This window comes from Lissotriton helveticus, chromosome 1_1 (genome assembly GCF_964261635.1).
Source record: "Lissotriton helveticus chromosome 1_1, aLisHel1.1, whole genome shotgun sequence".
Lineage (NCBI taxonomy): Eukaryota > Metazoa > Chordata > Amphibia > Caudata > Salamandridae > Lissotriton > Lissotriton helveticus.
The window spans coordinates 833894973-833920002 of record NC_136057.1 but is presented as its reverse complement, the minus strand read 5'-3'; the positions used below and the strand labels follow the sequence as shown (position 1 = coordinate 833920002).

General features: G+C 44.8%; 1 protein-coding gene across 2 annotated transcripts in view; it reads left to right on the top strand.

Moving 5' to 3' along the window:
* Positions 1 to 25030, top strand: part of IGF1 (insulin like growth factor 1) — a 455617-nt gene that overhangs the window by 32183 nt on the left and 398404 nt on the right. For both annotated transcript variants that reach the window (XM_078674744.1, XM_078674753.1), the window contains exon 2: positions 843 to 999. In XM_078674744.1, the coding sequence (XP_078530870.1) occupies positions 843 to 999 (157 nt within the window). The remainder of the gene's footprint in view (positions 1 to 842; positions 1000 to 25030) is intronic.

Genomic DNA, 25030 nt, shown 5'->3' with positions numbered 1-25030 from the left:
GTCAGGCAGAACTGCTTCCGCCCGACACCGACTCAGTCCTGGGCCCAACCGACACCCGGAAGGCGGTCTCAACCGACTCATTATGATACGACCAAACACTGTTCAGTCGCATGCTCCCTTTCCTCAAAGGGAGCTTGTGTTACGGCTGTAAACAGGCTCTAACACAAGCTCCCATTGAGGAAAGGGAAGTCAGTTCCTCCCTGCACCCCTGGCAGGCACCACAAGGTGCCTGCCACAAGGTGCAGGGATCATGGTGCCCCCTCAGCTTCCAACCAGTGGACGTGCATCAAAGAGGGCCCTGCTGGGGTCCCACAACCACACTTTCTGACATGGTTTCCTTGTCGGACAGGCCCGCATGGAAACCATGCCAGAAACCGTGCTCTGTAATCCAAGGGCAGAAAGGCCCGCCCTTGAGATTACTAGCCGGCTTCCGACTGGTGGACAGGCTCTCCGATCCCATCAGAAGCCAGCCAGAATGACCGGCCAGTTTCCTTTCTGATCGCCTCCATCATAATGAGGCAGCACTCAAACATGATAGATAGATAGATAGATAGATAGATAGATAGATAGATAGATAGTTAGATAGATAGATAGATAGATAGATAGATAGATAGATAGATAGATAGATAGATAGATATTGCTGTTTGATGGCATTTATCATGCTGAAAAAACGAATTACTTCTAATAGTGTAACAAACAAATATTCTGAAAACGGTATTGTTTCATGATGTTGACGGATTTTAGTTGCACCTTCGTCAGAGGAAAATTGCATATTTTTACTGTTGAGACTAAGCAGAAATCGTTTTCACTTTATTGACCCCACATTTTTGCTTCTTTTGCAGGTGAAGATGCACACCGTGTCCTCCATTAATTTGTTCTACCTGACCATCTGTTTGCTTACATTAACTCATTCAGCAGCGGCAGGCTCAGAAACACTATGTGGCGCGGAGCTGGTTGATGCTCTTCAGTTCGTGTGTGGGGACAGAGGCTTTTATTTCAGTAAGTTACGGTGATTTAATGGCATTTTGTAAACTGGATTGTTCTATCCTAACCAAAGCTAAAGAGCATAAGAGAAATAAATAACCCATGGTACTAGAATTGCAATGTGCATACAAGTGTATGATTGTGATCCACTTCACGCAAAATGTTTCTGTAGATGAGTGGGTATGCAGCGTTTGACCTATTTTGTATCATAGCATACCTTTTCTTCATTGCTGCTCTTAATCAGAAGGGACTATATTTTAGGTAGGTCCCCATGTAAATATGACTTTAGGTGAATTGAAGCTAATCTCTGTCGAATTTGACATAATGTTTTGTGCACTACAATGTTACCCAAGTCCAATGTCTGCTGGACAAGCAAGGAATCATCGAGCTGCGGCTAATGCACCATGGTTTAAATACACAAATGCACCTTAGCCAAGAACATGCTTCAGTCTGCTTGACCGACTGCTGCTCTACACCAAAGATATGCCTAGATGACTAGTTCCTCTGTCCTGGAAATGTAGCTTCTCCTGAGGGATTCAAAGACTGAAAAGGGATCTGCTAGTTCAGGGGTTGTTAAATACTCGGTAATTCTTGTCCTTTTGTAGCACTGGGCGCTCAATTGTGTTCAGCCCTGTGATGTTACCAGGGAATGTTGATTATGTAATATACTATGACACCACTTACTTCTAGTGTGTTACTGATGCATATGGTCACTTGCTGTTTGTGGCTGGCATTGGTGTGTCACAGGGTGTTCAAGCTCAGCCGTGTTCAGCAGTGAATTACAGCATTTTTGGTACTATAACACCACCATGTGAGTTTTCTAAAGCCAAGAATATTTAAACTAAAAGATAAGGGACTACTTCCAATAAGGAAGAAATGTGTGGCTTTCGAATAGCTCAAGGTTTTGCGAAGTTTCTGAACTTTACTAGTTCAGTTTGTATTAATCTATCAGATGTTGAATTCAAAGTGTGTAGTATGTTGAATAAGCATTATATGTGTGTATATGTGTGTATATAAAATTGTTTCACAGACTATGGTGAAAAGAATGAGGTGATCCACTGAAAGCAAAGCAGAAGAGAATATACACCATTCACGTACATTCAAATTATTGTGTGCCATTAATGGTCATACTATTGCCATTGAGTTGTATTGAGCCAGGGCATGTTGAAACAGAAGCGAGACAAAAGAATTGTATTACCTAATGCAAATGCATATATTTATTTTAAGTGTATGGAACTCGGGCTGGAGTATCACAAATGTTTGTGCAGTATCTCTTACACCATTAGTTCATGTGCAGAAGAGTGTGCAGTAGAAAGAAAAAGTTGTGCTTCACCTGCTGCTCCGTGTTTGAATGAATGAAGGCACAGGAGAGCCTTCATTGGGAGATGCAATCAGCACTTCTGCAGATACTGACAGCATGGCTTCAGCAACGCTGATGGTGTGTGTGATGGGATCCCTTATTTATATTACGAGGGAGCCATGGCCCATCACCTGTAGCTTGAAACCTGGTTCCCTCTATGGGCAGGTCATGCGTGAGATGCAATGGCCCCTCAATACACCCATGCATATGGTGCCCTAGGGTGCACATTTAGACCATCTTCTTCGTGGGCCACCTTGCCTCTTGGTATGGTTTGGAAATCTGGAGCATGAATGCGGGCAAAGGAATTTGCTTGTTTTCAAAGAGTATTATACATAGGAAGACACATTAGAGTGGGAGTAAAGTCATGATCACCAAAGGGTCCTCTAAAATTAAGAAAATGTGACCAATTTATGGAAAAAAGCAACATGCCTAATTTCACAGGAACTGTATTTCCTATATTGCTCTCTCCAAAAGGTTAATGTTCTCAACATCTCTGAAAAAGACACTAAGGATTTGAGGGACACTATAAAAAGAGAATTCAGACATCATGCATTTAAAGGTTACACCTCTTAAATACACAGCCGTTCTTGCAAATAAGTGATGTTTTTGAACTAACCGATATTACTTGTGGGAAGATACAAAGGAATCCGTAGTGTTATGCTACTGTGTGACTCAGAACAGCCAGTGGAAATCTACAAATACAAAAAACGATTTGTGCCTGATGGACTAAGAGACAGGTCATAAAAAAGTGATTGCAAATTGCTAAGCAATGTTTTGCAAAATGTGTCTGGTTTTTCGATGCAACATGTGTACTAACAGGTCACAGCATAACATCTCCAGTAGCAGGAGGGGACAGAACACCTAATTAATGAAAATTAGGCAGATCGCTATTTGTAACTACCTGTGGTTGGCTACCAACACAGGGATGGCAGCCTGCCATGAACAGTATGGGAACAATGTTGCCAATGTGCACTCTGGTTGGAACTTGTTTACAATAAAAATTCAACAACATTTTTTAATCAGTGTGTGTCCTTGCCAATGTGCTTTGTACGGAGGCGTCAATAGAATTAAAGAAACCAAGATTGGTGGAAAGACCACCCTTCCTGTAGGCAGGAGCACATTTCCATTAACAAGGGATTGTTATGAACTTATTTTAACGAAGTTTCATAAAGTTAATACACTTTGATCCCAGTTCATTGTTTAATTTTTTTATTTGCATTCTGGTCACTGAGGACATCAAATTGAATCCATGATTCCTTATGCATCATGTTATATTTAATCCATGATATATACATATCCCTGATTTTGTATTCTCAAATGGGAAACTTTTTTTGAAGCAGACCACGTTCTTTAAAGGAACCAATACTGCTTTTTCCCATTTGGGAATACATCGGGCAGTGTAGGCTGTGGTGCCCTACCATTACTTAATGAGGTTGCCCAACAGGTTTTACAAAGTTGCCACTTCCTTTAAGACACAGATCAATGTTTGCAACCATAAACCACTGAAAAATACCGCTGTGACAGAATGAGGAGTGAACTATCGAGTGAATCTATTTAGCAGTTGCAAATTAGGGGCCTGATTTAGATCTTGGCAGATGGGTTCCTCTGTCACAACAGTGACGAGTGTTCTGTTTGCCGAAATGTAAATCCCATAGGATATAATGGATTTATATTTTGGTGGACGGGATATCGGTCACCATTGTGAAGGAATAACACATCCGCCAAGATCTAAATCAGGTCTTCAGTGGTTTTTCGAATCACAGAATTACTTTCAAGATCTAAATCAGGCCTTCAGTGATTTTGCGAATCACAAAATGACTTTGTGTATCAATCTCTTAATTCCTTCAGGCGTGTATGCCGAACTGGGACACTGCAAGCCTGAAGCAGCTAATGCACTGTTAAGTATGATGCATAAAAGTATCCTAATGATATGACACAGCATCGTAACATGTCCTAACTTGAGATTAAGGTATATTCTCTGAGTGTGTGTTAAATGAAACCAAAGACACAGACATCAGCACAAGAGAAGTATCCGGTGCCCCTACTTCCTCCCACACTGTTTTCCTTGTATGACATCTTAAATAAAGCTAATCTATTTTCAAAGCAATACAACAATTAAATATCAGTAAAACAGAATTCCCTTGTTAAATGCAAGTATCAAAATTACAACTTAGGACCTTCCTTTGTTTGTACCATAAATAGTCCTATCTAGGTGGCAATACCATTCCCTTACCTAACTTAGCTACTTACATCAAAATAAATTGAATTATTCTCAACAAAGACTAAAATACAAGTGCTCCCTGACCTTTTTAACTATGCCCAAGGCCTTAGAACTATCAGACTAAGGTGTGGTCAAAGCATAAACTTACCAATGTAAGCAATGCAATTGGGACAAGGAGAATTTTCAAATACTTCTGAATAGAAGCAGGGGAATAGTTCTTGCTCAAGTGTGTAGTAGGAAAGTATTAACCAGACTTTATGCATTGCTTAATGTTTGACAGATGCTTTGGCTAATATATGAAACTGAAGCTTCAATACATTTCTTAATATTGAACATATCTGTAAGCTTTACATTAATTAGGCAGCTGCAGCAAAATAAATATTTATACTTCTTCATCAAAACTACATTCAAACTGTTAACCTTTATCCATTTTCGTCATAGGAGTCATGAAAAGTATTGCAAGGCCACATTACCAAACTTGAATAGCAGACCATATTTAAGCAGTATGTGCATTCCTGTCCTTTCCCTCTATGCTCGCACCATTTCATCAGCCTAGCGCCAACACAGGACCTCTTGCACCATGGTGCAAGGGTGCCTGCGTTGCAGGCAGGATGGTTTTTGTGTAGGTAGGGCCACCTACCTGCACAAAAACAATCCATAGAGACGTTTTCCTCTACCTATGTGTGCTGCAGAATGCAGCACACATAGAACGAGGAAAAAGACGAAGAGAAATAAAGGTATTTCACCTTGTTACGCCTCATCTGGGAAGCACTGTTACCTCTAATGTTTTTCCTTTATGTGCGGCAATAAAGGTGCTTCATGCACTGCAGACAAGGCTGCATGCACTGAAAAAAGCAACAACTTAATATGCAAGTATGTGCAGCGTGCATGCTACCAAAATCAGTGGCATAGCCACCATTGGCCCTCATCTAAGCCAGGATTTTTTTTTACCTCCCCTCATCTTTGGGTTGCTATTAAAAGACACCCATTACAGGGGCACAGTAGGCTCCTTCCACTTTTGAACCTTGGTGACACTTAATCTCATTCCCTAATCATGCTATGTAACATTCCTCTCTCTACGCTATTGTCATGAATCTCTTTTCTCTTCCTCACACATTTTCTCCAGTAGGAATGAGGTGTTGTGGTTGCACAGGTTGTCCTGGTTGAAATTGAGGTCTCAGAGGAGTATGTAGTCTATTGAGGCCAGAGCATGGTGAGCGATAAAGTCGGCTATGGCTTTGCTGAAGCGGGTGGATCCAGGAGGTCTGTAGACGAGGGTGCCGCAGAGTGTGGCGTTCGGGTTGGTCTGGATCTGGAAGTGGAGGTGCTCCATGTCGGGTGCATGGTTGTCGGAGCTGGTTGTGATGCGGCGGTGTTTCTGTGTAGGATGGTGATGCCACCTCCCGGTCGGCTGACAAGGACCTTGTGGATGATTTTTTAGCCTTTCGGAGATGGCGGTTGCGATGTCCAGGTGGGCTTCATCTATGTTTCTATGAAGAAGGCAATGTCAGGTGAGATGGAGACGAGCAGGCCCCAGATCTCCATGGCGAGTCTTTGGAGGGAAATAGTGTTTAGTAGGATGCATCTGAGGTGGTCGGTCTGGTTCTTGAGGGTCGTATAGTTGGTGGGCCTGGTGTGAAGAGGCCGGCGAAGGTGCAGTTGCAGCAGGTGAATGGACCTTTGGTGTTCTTCAGAGATGCATGGTGGCAGGCAGTGGAGCGTCCGGTGTTGAGTGCGTGGAGGGTGCTGGAGTCATAGTAGTGGATGGTTTGGGGACCAGGGCATGGAGCAGATGAGCTTGCCTTTGGCATACCTTCAGCGCACCAGTGGCACAGTCATGCAGCAACCACCTTTAAGTAGTGTTGGGGATGGCTGGACAGCTGTGAAGCAGGAAAATGGTACTGGAGGGGGCGGGGCTGTAGGTGATGGGTGGCTTCATAAATCTGACTTAGAGAATTCCATCACGCATGTACCACTTTGTGTGGTGCAAACGTGATGCAAGCCTCTCATAAATATGCCCATGAATTCAAGTGAAACTTCTGCTGCAGGTGTAACTCCCTACAGACCCAATACTAGTCTCCACACATTGATTTCCATCCTGCCAGGATCCTCTTATCACTAACAGAAACGGAATAGGGGCACCAAAAACAACAAGCATTTGCAATGCAATAGGTCTCGCATCTGTGAGAGTTAGAGCTATTGGCATTGTACATGACAATGTTTTATATCCAGGTGTTTTGGTTTGTAGTAGAGTGGATATATGTGGTGTGCTGTGGAATGGGCTAGATAGGAATTGTTAGTTGTGGAATTATGTGTGTTGGAATTGAGTGGTGTGGAGGAGTTGAGTGGTGTGGAGTGGATTTGTGTAGTCGACTTATTTGGCAGGATGTGCCGTGGAATTATGTGGATAGTAATTATTTGGTATAGTGTGTACTGGGATGATGTGGAGTGGGATTGTGTGTCATGAGTGTAATTATATGGAATATAATTTTGTGGTGTAGAGTGGTATGTAGTGGCTAAAGCTGCGGGGTGGGGAGTCTGAAGGGGCAGGAAGTAGGTTCTGCCTCTACTGGTAAATCCTGAGGCATGTCACTCTGTACATGGCATCCTTAAATAGGTTGGAGAAAATTAGGTAACGTTAAGCACAGGGATAGGTCTTTACAGAATGAGATGGGATTTACAAAATGTGGTGTGTGCAAGTTTAAGGAATGCAATAAGAGAGATTAAAGCAGACAGGCATGCGACCTAGAGTAGGTACAACTCAGAGAGAGGAGGCCTGCAGAGTGTGAAGAGGAAGGACATGGTCAGTTGAAGGAAAGAAAGGCGAGGGAACAATTGAAAGTTTATTGATGTACTCATTATGCCCAGTTTCTGCCTTCATGCTGGTACCGATTCTGATATTTATTCCTATAGCATTTGTCCTATGCTGATGCTTCGTCATCTACCCCATTAAGCAGCGTGGATATAATAAGGATGATGGAATGAACCTATGCTACTGTATCCAGATGTGGGTACCTTGCTCACTTTGCCACTGGATTCAAGCTAGCCTGGATGATGAGGGGTGTTACCCTGAAATCGTTCCCAGGATGCTTGTTTCCAGTCCAGGGAAGACCTGGCTTGGCAGTTCGGGCTGGACTGTTCCCAGGGTCAAGACTGATTTGCATATGACTGGGTCTGACCTGGGGTGGCAAAGTGAGCTAAAGGACGATGATGGATTCAACCCAGATCTGTGACTGGGGATGAGTGTCTGAAAAGTTTCAGCACTCCACCCATCATCTTCTTGTGTTTACTGTACCCATTGGCAGATTTCAACCTACCACCACCATGTTGCATGATCTTCTACAAAAAGGGCCCCAGGACGGGCTACACCCACTATATCTGTTTTGGCATGAGCAGCCAGAAAGACCTTGTAGACCAGTTAATGAGCTTTATTTGTAAGTGAAGGCTGGTTAATAGGTAACTGTGCCTTATAGACCTGCAGGGGTGGTATGGAGCTTTCAGGGCTTTATCTTGCAGGTTACACATTCCTGCAAGCAGTTCAGTTTCCTGTAGCCCAATGGCAAATGCAAGAGTGACTAACACATTGGCCTCGCTTCCCCCCCTCTACTACAATGTGCACCCTTTTCATCTGCAGGGGTTGCAAGAAGAAGTGTCCATGTGTGAAAGTGAAATACTGTACAGTACAGTGTTCCGCCTTTTGAACTCTACAAGATCGAAGAGTTTAGAATCGTGGAGGTTAACATGTTTATTTATTTGAAAAGTTTTATATAGCGCTGGCTAGACCCAGAGGTATCAGAGCGCTTTACATGAGGAAGTACATCGTTTCAGAACATAGTTACAAAGTTACATCAGTTGCTGGAGTGTCGCATAACATAAAAAGGGAAACAGTATAATGTAGATACATGAGTTACAAAAGCATAGAATAAACATTAGAAAAAAACAGCAAGGGGGAAAGTAGTTAGGGAAAACAGGAAAGTCAGGCGGCGAGGAAAACTGTGTCCGATGTCCGGCTGGGTAGGTGACGACCGAGTGGTGAACCAGAGCCAAACTCCTCTATAGCTGCAAAGGACAGCTCCACCTAGTTGGACTCCTGGCTAAACTAGGATTCATTTGTTTGATTCTCAATTATCTCTCCCCTTTAGGTTAACTGTGACACAATAGAGTCTGGTCAAAAATACACCTCAGTAATATCCAAGCCTTTAGAGTGTGTATCTGAGAGAAGGAACTGTAAGCCAGATCATGCCAGTGAACAGTCAGTTGGATTTCTGATAAAGCAGCACTTCAGCGCATGCCAGGAAATTCAGTCGATGGCATGGAGAACTCACTGTGAGGTTTGGACCAATCTACACCCAATAAAAAACTGATGGAGAACCGGAGGAGGGATTGTGACAGATGGGGAGGAGATACAAGCAGGAAAAAGACAGTAGAGAAAGGGGGCAGGGGAAGTGGAGGTAGAAAGTGAGAAGGGAACATAAAGGAGTAGAGAGAATGGGAAGAGAAGGCTATGAGAAGGATGGCAAGAGGAAATGATGTAAGGGGGAAATACAGGGAGGAGTGGTGAAGTCTGGGAAGAGCAGTGCTGCATTTGAGCCAATGGTTGCCAGTGACGTTCACCACACGCATTTGAATTAATCTGACATTTAGTGGGAGCAAGAGAGGAACAAGCATGAAGGACACCTACCATCGCCAGGTGGCTGTGTCTAGCCACCAGTGTGCCCGTCATTTCAAGTGCTGCAGAGGGTGTGGGTGGCGGCAAATCAACTGGTGCAGGGGAGATAAGCAGGTCTGAGCCCGGCTCAGCGGCTGATCACTGTGGCCCCTGCGGCTGAAGAGGTGATCCCAGGAGAGGCTCAGCCTGGCCAATGATGAAGGCGCAGTTTCCTTAACCCGGCAGCAGGGGTGGGAGGAGTGTAGAAAAGGCAGGCTGTCTTTGGTGGTGGGAGGGAGAGCACCCCAGAGGAAAATGCAGCTTCAAAGCTGCAAGTAAAAGATAAAGCATGGTGCTCGTGAAATGGGCGCCACGTTGAGAGTTTAAGTTGAGACCACTTTACCACTGCCTCCTCTTAAAGCAAACAACTGGCTGCATTAAAATAAAGGTTTCATTGTTTAAAGGCAGTTACAGACATGGAGGCCTGCTGACCATTGCAGGAAACTATCCCTATGATGACAGTGAATGGTAGTGGGTTGCAATTTGCAACCTAACTCAATGTTCTTAAGGTAGTTCAAATTGTGACCCACTACAATTTATCTTTTTGCAAAATGATCTATTAGTTCATAGGTCAGTTCACAAAATACCATACTGGTCACAAAAATACTGGTAGTAAATGGTGACCAGTATTTATGACCACTGTTTATTACTTCTGCCCAATTATTATTTAACTAAATAGGATTGCAAAATGCACTTGTTTTTTAAATGAAACAATGCATTATATGGTGTGTTTAATCCAGGAAATAATGAAAATGGAGGTAGGAATTATGAGAGTAATGTAGTTAAAATGAGATCTGTTGACATCTGGAATTATAAAATGTATTTATAGGTTTTCAATAGAAAAACTTGGCTATAATAAGTAGAACACTGCTCTACATGGAATGAATTTAGGAAGAATACATTAAAATGTGAACCTGAGTAATATTGAGCAGTCACAACATGTGAGTACAGTACATGTATACTACAAAATGAGCTGCTAGAACAACGACCAGTGCGGCTGACTTCTGAGCACGGGGCTCACAGTTCCCTGCTCCATGTGACTCTGGGTAATAGCTCGCTAAATCTTCCTGATGGCCTTGAGACCCATAGGGGTGATTAGTTTGTGCTTTACTAATACTGGGTTATAGGTTACTACAGGGAGTAGGAGATTCTCAATGATTGAATGTGAAACATCCACACATGAAGATAACAAAGGAGAAGTCAATGAATAGGGAAGGTATTCTTAAAACATATGTTTTCAGTTTCTTTCAGAGTAATGTAGAGAGTTGCATATGCATTTAGAGTGTGTTCTCTAATTGGAATGAAGGAGAAGGTGTGCTTGTGGATCATCTGTTTATAGCATTGCTTGACCTTATGTCTTGCCATTGATTAGCATCTTGTGATTTCAGTTCCCACACAGATGGCCTCTCCCACTGAGAGACAGCCACCATTTCATTTAACAAAAGCTTTTTAGATGATGCATAGAGACTCAAATTGAGCACTGACCTGGGAATGGATCAGATGCAGACCCTTCAAGGAAGGGTTGATGTGATTTACTTTTAGGACGTTTTGTATCTGTATATGGGGACTACAGGGAGGCCTGTGAGAAGGTTCTGAGAAGTGTGTACTCTTTATTTACACACAAGAATCAAGAAATATGCTGTGATGAAGAGATTTAATGCGGAGATCCTGTTTTGCTGTGATGCTTCAACCCTGTTTTGGATGGGGCTACTGTCACTAAGCCCTGAATGCCCTTTGGAGGATGGATGGGCCATCATCAAATGAAAGGTTTCTAATGACAGGGCCAGGAGAACATCCATCATAAAATATAGCAGCTGAACCTAAAGTGTGGTTGGGTGTTAGCACTGCTGATTTACTGCAGCCCTCTTACTCTGCCACACTCTAAATCACCCATATGATTTTAGGCATATCACTCAACTCAAAGAAACCTGGAAGTCTTTCACTTAAAATAAACAGCTGTTGGTGCATGTAAGGATTTCTTTGATTTTCTATGACGGAGTAGAACAATAAACATTCACAAAATGGACCTACAATTAGTTGTAAATTCATGCAGACAGCATTTTTTTGGCACAGTGGTGAAGATACCCTCACTCCCCCTTCACTCCTCGCTCCCTAAGAACATCAGATACGGTGTACATCAAGGCTTGTCCCTCAGCCCAACCCTCTTCAATGTATACATGACACCCCTGGCAAAGCATTGTCAAGAGCCACAGGCTCAACTTCATCTCCTACACCAACGACACCCAACTCATCCCCTCCCTGACGAATGGCCTAACAACCACCAGTGACAAGTTCCAAAGATGCATGAAAGACGTGGCCGTCTGGGTGAACAGCAACTGCCTCAAACTCAACACCAACAAGTAAGAAGTACTCATCTTCAGGAAAGGCAAGGATACCCTCTGAAACAAATGGTGGCCACCTGAGCTGGGCCGTACACCCAAACACACAGAACATGCCCACATACTTAGCATTATCCTCGACAGCTTGCTATCCATGAAGAAGCAGGTTAGCATCATCTTGTGCACTTGCCTCCTCACCCTCCGAGTGCTCAGGAAGGTCTTCAGATGGCTCTCAACCAACACCAGTGAACAGTCACACAAGATCTCGTCACCAGCAGACTAGACTACAGCAGCTCCCTTTATATAGGAGGCACCACCTAACTCATGACGAAACTCTAATGTATCCAGAACACAACATTAAGACTCCTCCTCGACCTCCCCAGACAGATGCTCACCACCCCTCACCTCAGGAAACTCAACTGGCTACCAGTATAGAGATGCCAGTACAAGCTGCTCACCCATGCTTACATGGCACTACACAGCGAACGACCGGCTTACCTCAAAAATGGAATGAATTTCCACTAGCCTACCAGGAAACTCCGCTCTAAATCCCTCTCCCTAGCAGCCACCCAATGAATCTGCTGGACGAACAGTGGAGGCCACTCCTTCTCCCACCTAGCAGGTAAGGCCTGGAACAACATCCCACTGCATTTCAGAGCCTCGCCATTGCTCCAGCAGTTCAGAAAACACATCAAGATCTGGATGTTCAACAAAAAGGAGAACAGAAAGCATGATCTTCCAGCACTTCGAGACCCTCACGGGGTGATGCAGCCGTGCTCTACAAATGCTGATTGATTGATTGACATGTCATAAAATGAACATGGGGTACTTATTGATCACACAAAAAAGTAATCTTTTGCCCACAGGTATTGTTGGAAGTATTTAACAGGGAACTTGATCATAGTCATTATCTCTGTGCAAAAATGCTTCGCTTACACCCAGTGTGTGATTGATTCATAAAGATATTCATTAACCCGTAACTACAAGGTTTTTACACCTGATGGGTTTAGATTCATGAATATCAGAAATTCGCAAACCTTTCCAAGAATTCTTCTGGAATTCTTAAAAACTGACAGATTTCCAGAAATACCACTGGAAATATGTTGATAATGTCAAAGTACTTGTCTGGGAAGATCTTTTTACGTGCAATATGTTGCAGCATGCATAACTTCGTTTGAAGGAAAGATTTCCTCAAATGTGTGCAATTGCCCCATATCATTTGTATTTTTTAATGCTGCCCTTGATTGGAGTAAAACTATGACAATTTTCTGGTTAGAAAGGATAGGAAGGAATTAGCAAGCTTTTTGTCAATACTGAAATTGTGAGTGTTCTCAACATTTCCTCAATCAAGAACACCCAGGCCCCATCCCTGAAACAGGATTCACTCATGCATCTTTTCACACCATTTTACATATTAGTACACATGAATGAATCTATTTCTGAGTACAAATTAATTTTACGGGAATGTTCTGCATTTGTACATAAATGAACAAACATTCATACCTTTGTGAATGAATCTCCTATAATGCAATTCAAACTCATGAAGCGCATTACAAGTTTGTGGAGTGATGCAACCCTGGGTTGCTATTGAATCAGGATTATCCATCAAAATGCTTACATTGAATATGGAATTGGGAGTTCACATTTTCTTTAAACTGATTAAAATACACCTCCCTCTATTATTCAAAACAGTTTTCAAGAAAAAGGGGAAGGCCTTGTTCTTTCATTTATGAGGTTTCATTGTTGTACTGGTAGTGAGAAAGGGTGAACACCAAGCTGCAATTCCTAACACTGAAAGATTCAAGATAAGCATTGATGCAGTGTAAGAAAAATCAATTTTTACAATATTAGATAGTAGAGATTTATCTAGCCCTAACCCCAAAGAAAGACTGTTGTCAAGCCATGACACAAAAGACCTATCGCTAGCTCTAATTAAATATAGGTTTATTAATGATGCATATAAATTATTTTGCACAAGCACCTGCTAGTGAATACAGGTACTTTACAAACTTTTCAAGTCTGCTATCCTCACTATTGAATTTTTTGGCAAGATCGGAGGCTCTGATTATGTGCAATGACATTTCATGTACTTCCCCATAAGGAACACATATGGCCCACATGCATCAAGCATTTTTGGAGTTGCAAACGGTGCAAAACCTTAAAATCGGCCGTTTGCGATTCCAAAAGTGCTTTTTGGGATGCATGAAGCAATTTTAGAATTCGTAACATTTTTGCGAGTTCTAAAATTGCGATTGCTTTTAAGAAGTCGCAGATGTGCGATTTCTTAAAAGCAATGCATCATTACTTTTAAAAGTGCAAAATCGCAATTAGGGTGTCAAATTTACCGAGTGATTGAACCACTCGGTAAATTTGGAAAAAGTGTTTAAAATGCTGAAAATGTTTTTTTTTCAACATTCATGTTTCACACACACATGTCCTTAGGACATGTGTGTGTGAAACATGATGCGAAAAATACATTTCAGAGGTGCATGGGGGGGTCCTTTGGACCCCCCCCCTGCACCCATGAAATTTTCAAAGTGCCACTCGCAATTTGCTAATGCCTTCCCATTGACTCCTATGGGCCTTTTGGCCCATAGGAATCAATGGGAATTGCGAAAATTAACTTAAGAATTCGGTATTTATTTGGGATTCGGTAAAAATTGCGATTTTTACCGAATCACAAATGAATACCGAAAATAATGATGCATAGCATTTTGCAATTCTTAATTTGCGATTCCTTATTTTTCGCAAATTAAGAAGTGCTATACACCCTTATCCGAGGGTGAGCATCCTGGTGACGACCCTATGGTTCTCATGAAAAACTATGTGAACAAGCTATTTAATATATGAAGCCCTGATGAAGTTCCTCTGTGACAGGAACGAAACACGTTGGATGATGGCTGATTTTAATTCATATGCAACTATTCTTGATTAATAAAAAGAAGATGATGGACTCAAACTTGTGATCTTGATTTCAATTCTGGTGTACCTTCCATTTCGAGGTTTACGAATTTAAGGACTAACAACATTTGTTCTGCTTGCAGTGCAGCCTCTTTAATGCTGTTTTCTGGGGGGCAAAAATAAGTTACTAAATTCCAAGAAAAGGTAGGTGTGAAAACATTATATCCCAAACCCCAAGTTGGCCATCTGCCTCCCTGTCTACACTGCTGGTGGGATGTTGCAGCTTCCAATAAAATTCTTTAGTGCCATGAAATATAAAAAAACATTAATTGAATCTATACTGGATGTGTCCTATGCTGAATGAACATACTATTAAAAATGTTAAATTCATTAATAATTATTATTTAACCATTTTATAATACCAATCTCCAGCATTACTCATTGGTAAAAAAAAATGGAGGGATAATCGAAGCCTGTTTTAATAAAATCTTGAGTTTATGTTCACAATTAAGCTTGGAAAATCACAATTTTATGACAATACCTAATTATGTGCAAGGCTAAAAGCTTTACACGACACATTCATAAGCATGTAAGATAGGTTTCAGATTGACCTTTAAAAAGATGGACACATTTGAACAATCTGCAGACTTGATAAGATCGTCCAACCAAAACCCAAGGATCCAAAGTTATCCTTTCCCGTGATTTTATGTGGAACCTTATTCAGCTGCCAGCCTTTGGCAGAAAGCAACTGATAGGGAAAGTGACACTCACCTGAGACATAATCTGAACGTTGTCCTCTGCCACATACTTTGCTTCCTCTGGATTCTCTCTTTATCTGTGGGTAGAAGTCTATGGATGCTTGAAATTTTCCGAGACTGCCCTCTTCTTCTAGTATAAAATTGTGTCCTCGCTAAATTCCTTTAGGCCTATCTTGTCAGTGACCTGGAAAGAGACATCTTTGGATCAATTCTCATGAGGGTACAGTTCCTCCTTTCAACTGCAGTAGCTGTGTCAGCATTACTAACTAGGCAAGTGGTTCAATGAATCCAGCTCCTACAACAATCACTATCAATAGAAACTCATATCAAGACAGCGTCCTCCATCATATAGAAAATTACTGCTGGTGAAGCAGCAATTCATCCTGACATACTTTGAGGGGTTTTTCATTCCTACTTTTAATATATACCAAGCAAATTTGGGGTCTAATTCAAGAGTCTGATATACTCTATATATCACCACCAGTCTTGAACACTAAGGGCCTCATTTATGAAAAGTGACGCATCGCTGCGTGAAAACAGCGATGCGTCACTTTTCACTGCGCCCTCCTTGCGACACCAATGATGCGTCATATTTACAGTATGACGCATCATGGCGCAAGGAGTTACAGATACGTCAGTATTTCTGACGTATCTGTATGGCGCAAAAGTGACGCATTGCTGGAGTGTGTCACAAAAGTGACGCAACTCCAGCAATGTGTCCTTTCACATGGGGCAAGCCCCATGTGTAAGGGCTTGCGTCAGTCTTACGCCTGCTGTGAGGCAGGCGTAAGAAATTGACGCATTTGTGTCCTAGAAGTGGCGCAGTGAAATCTTATAGATTTCACTGCGTCACTTCTATGGCCCTTTCTTGCATTATACCTGGCGTAGGTATAATGTAGCGCAGGGGTTTAAAAAATGACGCATCTACCTAAATGCGTCACTTTCTAAATATGGTGCAACAAGGCACATTTTTGACGCTGCTGGTGCGTCACAAAAAGTGACGCACCGGCGGCGTAAAAGTGACGCACGGCCTCATAAATGAGGCCCTAAGACCTTAAGCTATTCCTTTTCTCTGCCTTAAAAGGTTTTTTTCATCTTAATATGTAAATATTTTGCAACATAGTCCTTAGGCCACCCTTCTTTGCTCCTAAAATGATGTATGCCCACATGCTCAGACATATACATGCCTTGAGACTCTTGAATGACATCCTTATTATTATCCCCATCATTTAAAATGTCTCTGAAAAGATCCAAATCCATTTTCATGGGAATTTTGCAGCACCAAACCATACTGAAAACAAATTAACATTTAAATTTGTCAATGCCATTTTAACAAGCTTTTTCTGTCTTTCAAAAACAATGCCACTCATATCCTCCTTCCTCGTTCCACCGGTGGGTGTGTTATTAGCAGGTCATCCACGTCTAGCAGAAAACAATTTCCTTTACCTCATTAATTAATATTTCTTTGAAAGAGCCTGTATCACAAGATGATACTTCCTTTTGAGTGACTGAGAAACCGACCTAATCTTCTTATTAGATTTCCCAACATTTCTATCCTCACCTTCTGAATCTGAGAGGGAAAAAACCTCTCGTACTCAAATCACTGTTCATAAGTAAATCAGAGACGTTTTAGGAAAAGTCCAAACTGCTTTCTCACAGCTTCTTTTCAGATGTTAACTCCACCTACCACCTCACTCTTAGTAGTATCAGCAATGAAATTACTATGTGGTGATGTCATCAATGCCCTCAACGTCAGAAATAGAATGTTAAGGGGGATTTGTGGTTTTAGTGTTGACCATTATCCTGATGCTGCCAAGGTTTGCGGTTGATAAGAATAAAGCTCTGCGCTCACTTCACGAGCTTAACTGTGTATTATTGAATTCATCTAATACAGAATACTGAAACTATAAGCACAAAAACATGTAAAGAATACACACAATTAACACTACCATACAGAAAAAAAGCACTTTAGGGCAGAAGGAAAACCTTTAGGAACAAAGCTTAAATCGCATGCATGAGAGACAAACTCAACAGGTTCCCACTCTATTAAAAGAAACATTCTGTAGTAACACTCCTCACTCCGTACATACAAAAACAGACTAAGTAACTGCACAAATAAGAGAGATAATAGAAATGCAACTTATCTTTCTTGGAAGCATCATTAAAAGAGACTGTTTTCCAAGATAGATGTTGGAGGTCATTAAATCCTGTTACTGTGGGCATGTGCTGATGAAGTACAAAAGGGATTGTACATAACCAATGGTGAGGTTAGCAGAATTAGACACCTTGCAAAGTGCCCGTACTCTCTAGCAGCTGCTTGTGCAAGACATTCCTGTGTATAATTAATTAACTTTTATTTAGTTTGAGAAAGGATAGGTCGGTGAGTGCTGGCTTGACAGTTTTCATTTGAGGAGTGGCTTTGATAAATCACTCCTGTTTTTTGCCATTTTGCCGAGTTTCTCTTTCAATCATGAAATGTTCTTTCTTTGTGATACTACTAAATTCACCAGCCCCAGATAGGATGAAGCCAGGTTTGAGTGTTGTGAAGTCCTCCCATCTTCAACATTCCTTCTGCTTGAACCCTTTGATTACTCTTCATACTCACAAATTAATTATTAAGTTACATTTGTTCATCACATTCAGTTTTAAACTCCCATAGTCCATTGGAACTATGAGAATACCCTCCAGGAGAACAACCTCCTACCCCAGGGTTCACACCTTACTCAGTTATGGTCCTCTGTCAGGCATCATTTTTGTGGGTTTCTGTGATTTGTTTTCATTAGTTATAATATGTCATCTTTATCTTTTCTTGTTAATTCTGTTGATGCTATTGAAACGTGAGGTATTGCTGGTCATGGCTGGCACTAACATGCAAGGTGTGTGTGTTTTGCATGACTTTTATCCTTATTATTATGTTATGTTATGTTGATTTGTATAGCGCACTAATCAACATAGAGGGTATCCAGGGACTTGGGCACGTGTGGAGGTTTGTGGTCCCCAAGGTACTTGGGGCTTTGAGCATACAGCTGCGAACTTTGTGTGGTATGACATATTTGTCCCATTGTGCCCAGAAGGTGCATAGCTATCATGTTTGTGATCGGTCCAATGCACCTCAGTTATGGATGCTTTTGGCTACCAACACAGAGGATGGAGGCGGAAATCGTTCTTGCCTGCATTAGTGTCCATGAATCCCTTTCTATGGCACTGTTTGACAGCATTTTTTGTGTTTGCGCTGCGACTCATGAAGATTAATTTGACTGCCTTCACCTTGTACACTTCTCCCACAGAGATGAAATGAATAGCTCACTCAGGAATACAAGGAAGCAGACGTAGCGTGTGTAGTAGGAAAGGTCCATAAGTACGAATGCTGTATAACTATTGGCAAACAGTTAGTTCCTCAATGTTTGTCACTCAAGAACATGGTTTAGGATTATTCCTGTCTACGTAACGTTATGCAAACTTGTGCATTGCCGAATGTGGTTCTGCCAGACATATCATAGTTTTGACTTTTTACCCTATGAGAACACTGCTTCTCAACTTATTTTATTTGCCCTTTCTCATGTGTGCCCTGTGGAAATCCCCTTGGTTCTCATCCCTGAGTTATATTAGTTGACAAGCCCCATTCAGAAACAGTTGCACTATGAAAGAATATGAAGATAAAGATTACATACGACCATAAATGTACATCGAAAAAGTACTCTCTTACTGGGCAATGTTGCGATCTCTCACAGTTGCTGCGAGTTTCACATTAGCTGTGTTTCTTTACAGCGCTCCAGCCAAACCCTTCTACTGCTTTGTATACTTCATTTGTCCCTCCCGGTTGTTTGCATGTTCCATGCTTTCCAGGTCCATTCAAACAATACAAATAACCAGGATTGGTCGGGATCTGCAGCAGGGAGCCTGATGTCTGGGTCAGTAGGGACACAAGGACAAGCTTCTCTGATTAATGTGTGCTCCAGGGTGCAAGAACATGTACACTTGCAGGGGTTGGCCTCTACTGTTCGCCAGCCTGGATCATTGCCTTCAAATAATGCTAGCACAGTGGGAGCACACCCTCCGGTATAGGACCTGATCCCCCATGACTGCGGGGACCCCCTCAGGTGCGAAGGCCCTTTGTAAATCAGGCCTTGGGTGTTCATGGAGGCATGGGTTCAGTGTCATCATAAGGATTAGGGGGGCTCGATCTGCGCAAAACATATTTTGGGGGCCTTTGTACTGAGCAACTTTAAATGTTATCAATCAATCAATCAGAGCATTTGTATAGCGCACTACTCACCCGGAGGGTCTCAAGGCGCTGGGGGGGTCCGCTACTGCTCGAACAGCCAGGTCTTGAGCTGCTTCCTGAAGGCGAGGTGGTCCTGGGTCAGGCGGAGGTGGGTCGGAAGGGAGTTCCAAGTCTTGGCGGCCAGGTAGGAGAAGGACCTTCCTCCTGTGGTGGCTCTTCGGATGCGGGGGACGGCGGCGAGGGCGTGGCTGGTCGATCGAAGCTGGTGCGTGGGAGCGTAGAAGTTGAGGCGGCTGTTGAGGTATCCTGGTCCTTGGTTGTGTAGGGCTTTGTGTGCGTGGGTGAGGAGCCGGAAGGTGATTCTCTTGTTGACCGGGAGCCAGTGCAGGTCTCTCAGGTGTCCGGAGATGTGGCTGCGGCGGGGGATGTCCAGGATGAGTCGTGCTGAGGTGTTCTGGATCCGCTGGAGTCTCTTCTGGAGTTTGGCGGTGGTTCCGGCGTAGAGGGAGTTGCCGTAGTCCAGACAGCTGGTGACGAGGGCCTGGGTGACCGTCTTCCTGGTCTCGGTGGGGATCCATCGGAAGATTTTGCGTAGCATTCTCAGGATGTGGAAGCACGACGAGGAGACGGCGTTGACTTGTCTGGTCATGGAGAGGGAGGAGTCCAGGATGAAGCCCAGGTTGCGTGCGTGGTCAGTTGGTTTGGGTGCGCTGCCCAGGGCGGGGGGCCACCAGGAGTCGTCCCAGGCGGAGGGTGAGGATCCCAGGATGAGGACTTCCGTCTTGTCTGAGTTCAGTTTCAGGCGGCTGTTCGACATCCATTTGGCTACTTCTGTCATCCCTTCGTGCAGGTTGGCTCTGGCGGTCGCGGGGTCGTTAGTGAGGGAGAGGATCAGCTGGGTGTCGTCGGCGTAGGAGATGATGTTCAGGTTGTGCTGGCGTGCGAAGGCTGCGAGGGGGCTCATGTAGACGTTGAAGAGAGTTGGGCTGAGCGAGGAGCCTTGAGGAACGCCGCAGATGACTTCGGTGGCCTCGGATCTGAACGGGGGGAGGCGGACTCTCTGTGTCCTTCCGGTGAGGAAGGAGGTGATCCACTCCAGTGCCTTCTCCTGGATTCCGACGTTGCTGAGGCGCTGTACTAGGGTGCGGTGGCAGACAGTGTCGAAGGCCGCGGAGAGGTCCAGGAGGATGAGGGCCGCTGTTTCTCCGTTGTCGAGCAGGGCTCGGATGTCATCTGTGGCTGCGATCAGGGCGGTCTCGGTGCTGTGGTTGGCCCGGAAGCCAGACTGCGAGAGGTCAAGGGAGCCGTTCGTCTCGAGGAAGGCGGCCAGTTGCTTGTTGACGGTCTTCTCGATGACTTTGGCCGGAAACGGGAGCAGCGAGATGGGGCGGTAATTCTTGAGGTCGGTAGGGTCTGCTGATGGTTTCTTGAGTAGAGCGCTGAGTTCGGCGTGCTTCCAGCTCTCCGGGAAGGTGGCGATGTCGAAGGAGGTGTTGATGATGTCCCGCAGGTGGGGTGCGATGACAGCGTCGGCCTTGTTGAAGACGTGGTGAGGGCAGGGGTCTGTCGGAGATCCGGAGTGGATGGAGTTCATCGTGCGGATGGTGTCTTCGGTGCTGATTGGGGTCCAGGCGTGGAGGGTGGTGGTGGGGGGCGGTGGTTCGGTCGTGGCGTGCGTTGGTTGAGTGCTGAAGCTGTTGTGGATGTCCGCGATCTTGTTGTGGAAGTAGGAGGCGAGGGAGTTGCAGAGGTCTTGCGAAGGGGTGATGTCATTGTTTCCGGCGTTGGGGTTGGAGAGCTCTTTCACGATGTTGAAGAGTTCCTTGCTGTTGTGTGCGTTGTTGTCCAGTCGTTCCTTGAATGCGGTTTTCTTGGTGGCGCGGATCAGCTGGTGGTGTTTTCGGGTGGCGAGCTTGAGGGCAGTCATGTTGTCCGGTGTTGGGTCTGTGCGCCAGGTTTTCTCGAGTGCTCTGCAGTTCTTCTTGGAGCTCTTGAGTTCGTCGTTAAACCATGGGGCTTTCTTGCTGCCGGGTCTGCTCGGCGGGGTCTTCAGCGGGGCGAGTTCGTCTGTGCAGTCGCTGATCCATTTTGTGAGGTTGGTGGCTGCTTGACTGGGGTTCGTTGTGCTGGTGGGAGGGTTCTTGCTCAAGGACGTAGTGAGCTGGTCTGCAGTGATCTTGTTCCAGCTTCTGCGGGGAGCCTGTTGCTGGTGATGGTGGAGCGTGGTCCTTCTGAAGCTGAAGTGGACGCAGCTGTGGTCCGTCCATTGGAGTCCCGTGGCGTGGCTGAAGGTGATGTCCTTGCTGGAAGAGAAGATCGGGTCGAGTGTGTGTCCGGCGTAGTGGGTGGGGGTGGTCACCAGCTGCTTGAGTCCCAGGTTTGCGAGGTTGTCCAGCAGGGTGGTGGTGTTGCGGTCGTTGTTGTTCTCCAGGTGGAAGTTGAGGTCCCCGAGGAGGATGTAGTCGGCTGAGGGGAGGGCGAGCGGGCTGATGAAGTCGGCGATGTCCTCGCTGAATTGTGTGCGTGGTCCCGGGGGTCTGTAGATGAGGGTGCCTCTGAGGGTGGTCTTGGGGTTGACGTGGATCTGGAAGTGCAGGTGTTCGGCGGGTGCGATGGTGTCGTCGGTGTTGGTCGTGATGCGGATGGTGTTCCTGTGGATGATGGCGATGCCTCCTCCTGTCTGGTTGACGCGGTCCCTCCGGATGATCTTGTAGCCGTCCGGGATGGCGATGTCGGGCGCTGAGGAGGCGTTCATCCAGGTTTCTGTGAGGAAGGCGACGTCTGGGGCTGTGGTGTCGAGCAGGTTCCAGAGCTCGACGGCGTGTCTGTGGACGGAGCGGGTGTTGAGCAGGATGCACTTCAGGTGGGTGCTGCTGGTGCTCGGCTTGGTCGGTGCTGGTGCAGTGCAGGTCCGGATGCAGGAGAACTTGCAGGACTGGCAGATGAAGGGTCCGTGGGTGCGTCTCGGGGTGGCTCGGTAGCATCCAGGGGTTCGGCCGGCGTTGAGTGCGTTGAGGGTGGCGGCGTCGTACGTCCGGCGGGTGGGCTGGGGTCTGCGAGGGCCAGGGGTCCTGGCACTGGGCGCGGTCCAGGCGCGGACGGGCGTAGACGGGCGTAGACGGGCGTAGACGGGCGTAGACGGGCGTAGACGGGCGTAGACGGGCTTACGGGCTTACCTTTGGCGCACCTTCGGCGCTCATTTGGTGCTCCCGCTGCGCGCGTCCGCTGCACGGTCGCTCTGGGGGCGTCATAAGAAGGGGGACGTGAGGGCTGGTCAGCTGGGCGGCGGGAGCGGCTCGTCCAATGGGCCGGTGGTGGGCGGGGCCTGGGCGAGCAGCGGCGGGAACGGGCGAGCGGCCGGCTCTGCAGTGGCTGGGCCGCTCGTGGGACCAGGGGGGCGTCTGCGGCGGCGGGAAATGCGGCTAGGCAGGCTGGAAAGGCTGGCAAGGCAGGCTGGAGCAGGAGGCGGCAGGAGGAGCAAGGGGGTGACCCGGCCTGGTGAGAGGCGCAGCGGTCACCATTTCCTGCTAATTCAAGCCCGCATGATGCCAAACAATGCTACATTATATGTTAATCTGTAATAGTGTCACACAAAAACAGTTGGAATATGTCTTCCATGGCTTCCTAACAATTCTTATGATGACACTGATAGAGTGTAGTGGAAGACGGGGAGGGAACGAGCTTAAAATAGACAAATACAATCGACAGAGATTAAATAGAGAGCATATTCAGTTTCTCTGCGCCTCTTGGATGGTGTGGTCCCTAGCCAATTACCTACTCCCCATGCTTGCATACCGACTCTGTCCAAGATGCAAAAGGGCATAACACTTGCACTGCCAACCTTACCCCCCCCCCCCCCCATGCAAATCACATTTATGAATGAGGGCAAGTGTACAGAAACATGCATTCTTCCATGAGGCGCACTGTGGGACTGCATCTCAGTACATTTGAAGCTCTGTTTCTTAACTCTTTACCCTTTTCACATATTTTATACATTATTTTGCCTCACGTTGGAAGAAGTCTCTAAAAGCAGCACGTGGCAGGGTCAATCAATATCAGTTATTGGCACGGGAAGCAGTATTAAAACTTTCCCTGACCTTTATATACCAATAAAAACTTTCATATTACGTATTTCTGGCATATTTGTCTCTGCTGTTTCTAAGATTTTGCGCATATGGCCTTTTGTAAGTGACCAGACATAATTGATTGCTTTGCAATATTTGATTAGCATGTGCACAAGGCAAGCCAAATCATACAATTGACAGAGACCACACAGCCTTTTAATTAGAACCGTTTGGAGAACAATTTTCAATGCAATCCAGGGAGTATCTGCAGTAGGTGTTTTAGGGCATACGATTCAAGCTGCAGGCAAGACATGTTGCATTAAACTAAAATCTACCCGTAACCTAGTGATATAATTAACTTTTCTGTTTGCTCATGCTTGTAACCACATAACACCACATTTTGTGGTTATTCGACATTTTAATGTGGAATGGTGGTAAAACTGTCTTTGGCACATTATAACACTTTTTTTAAGTTTTGCTCTTAGAATGCCTGCTTCTCATGGAAAGGTATAAATGCAAAAAGGGAAATCATTCAGAATACAAGGGCTGATTGTTTCAACGAAAATCACACCTGTTATTCACTTCATCCCTAGTGACTAATGGTGGGAAGTTGAACGTTTTATTCTGAATGACTAAACATGAAATGTTATTCCTTGGTTCACTTCAAACCATCAGTTCCCTTTTAGGGTGAGCTACAGCACAATGTGTGTGTGTGTGTGTATCTGCGTGTGTGTGTGTGTGTGTGTGTGTGCGTGTGCGTGTTTGTGTGTGAGTACGAGTGTGCACGCACATGCGTTCGCACACCTATGTACATGAGAGTGTGTGTGTCTACAGGGCATGATGGAATCATGTTCTATATTAAAAACACGGTTTTTCAGTGTATATGTATCTAAAGCTCTTGATGAAATCACTGTGCCATTCCCAGTGTAATATTGAGAAATTCACAAATTGTTGAAACATTGAGAAGTCATTGGATTTTTCAAATGCTTTGGAAAGTGTTTATCTCAACTGTAGTCCTTTCTCTGGCATTTTATTTAAACAATAGTATTTAAACTTCTCAGCCAGGCTTCTGTTCTTACCCCTTCTGGCCACTCATGGAGCCTTTTTCTCGATGTACAGCCTCCCACTGTTCCAATGTACTTCTGACGCAATGACACCCAGATGCCTGCTCTTTGGGGCCTCTAGGCATCGGCTACACCTGAACTCAGGTTTGTTGACTTTCGTGTCTGACACCTCAAGGCACCTGAGTGTCTCACTAGGTACACCCTAAAATGACCTCCGCTTCTGGCTCGGTGTCGACAGGTAGAATATCATGTAGAGATGGTCCGAAGAATTGGTGAACCTGACCTGCACATTACACTACTTATCTACTCAAATTGCTCACTCAAGGGATCTTCTATGGTCTAAGGAAATCACTTATATCTACCAGGCCCCTGACCCTGGTCTTGTGTGACGCTCCCCCTGCCCACA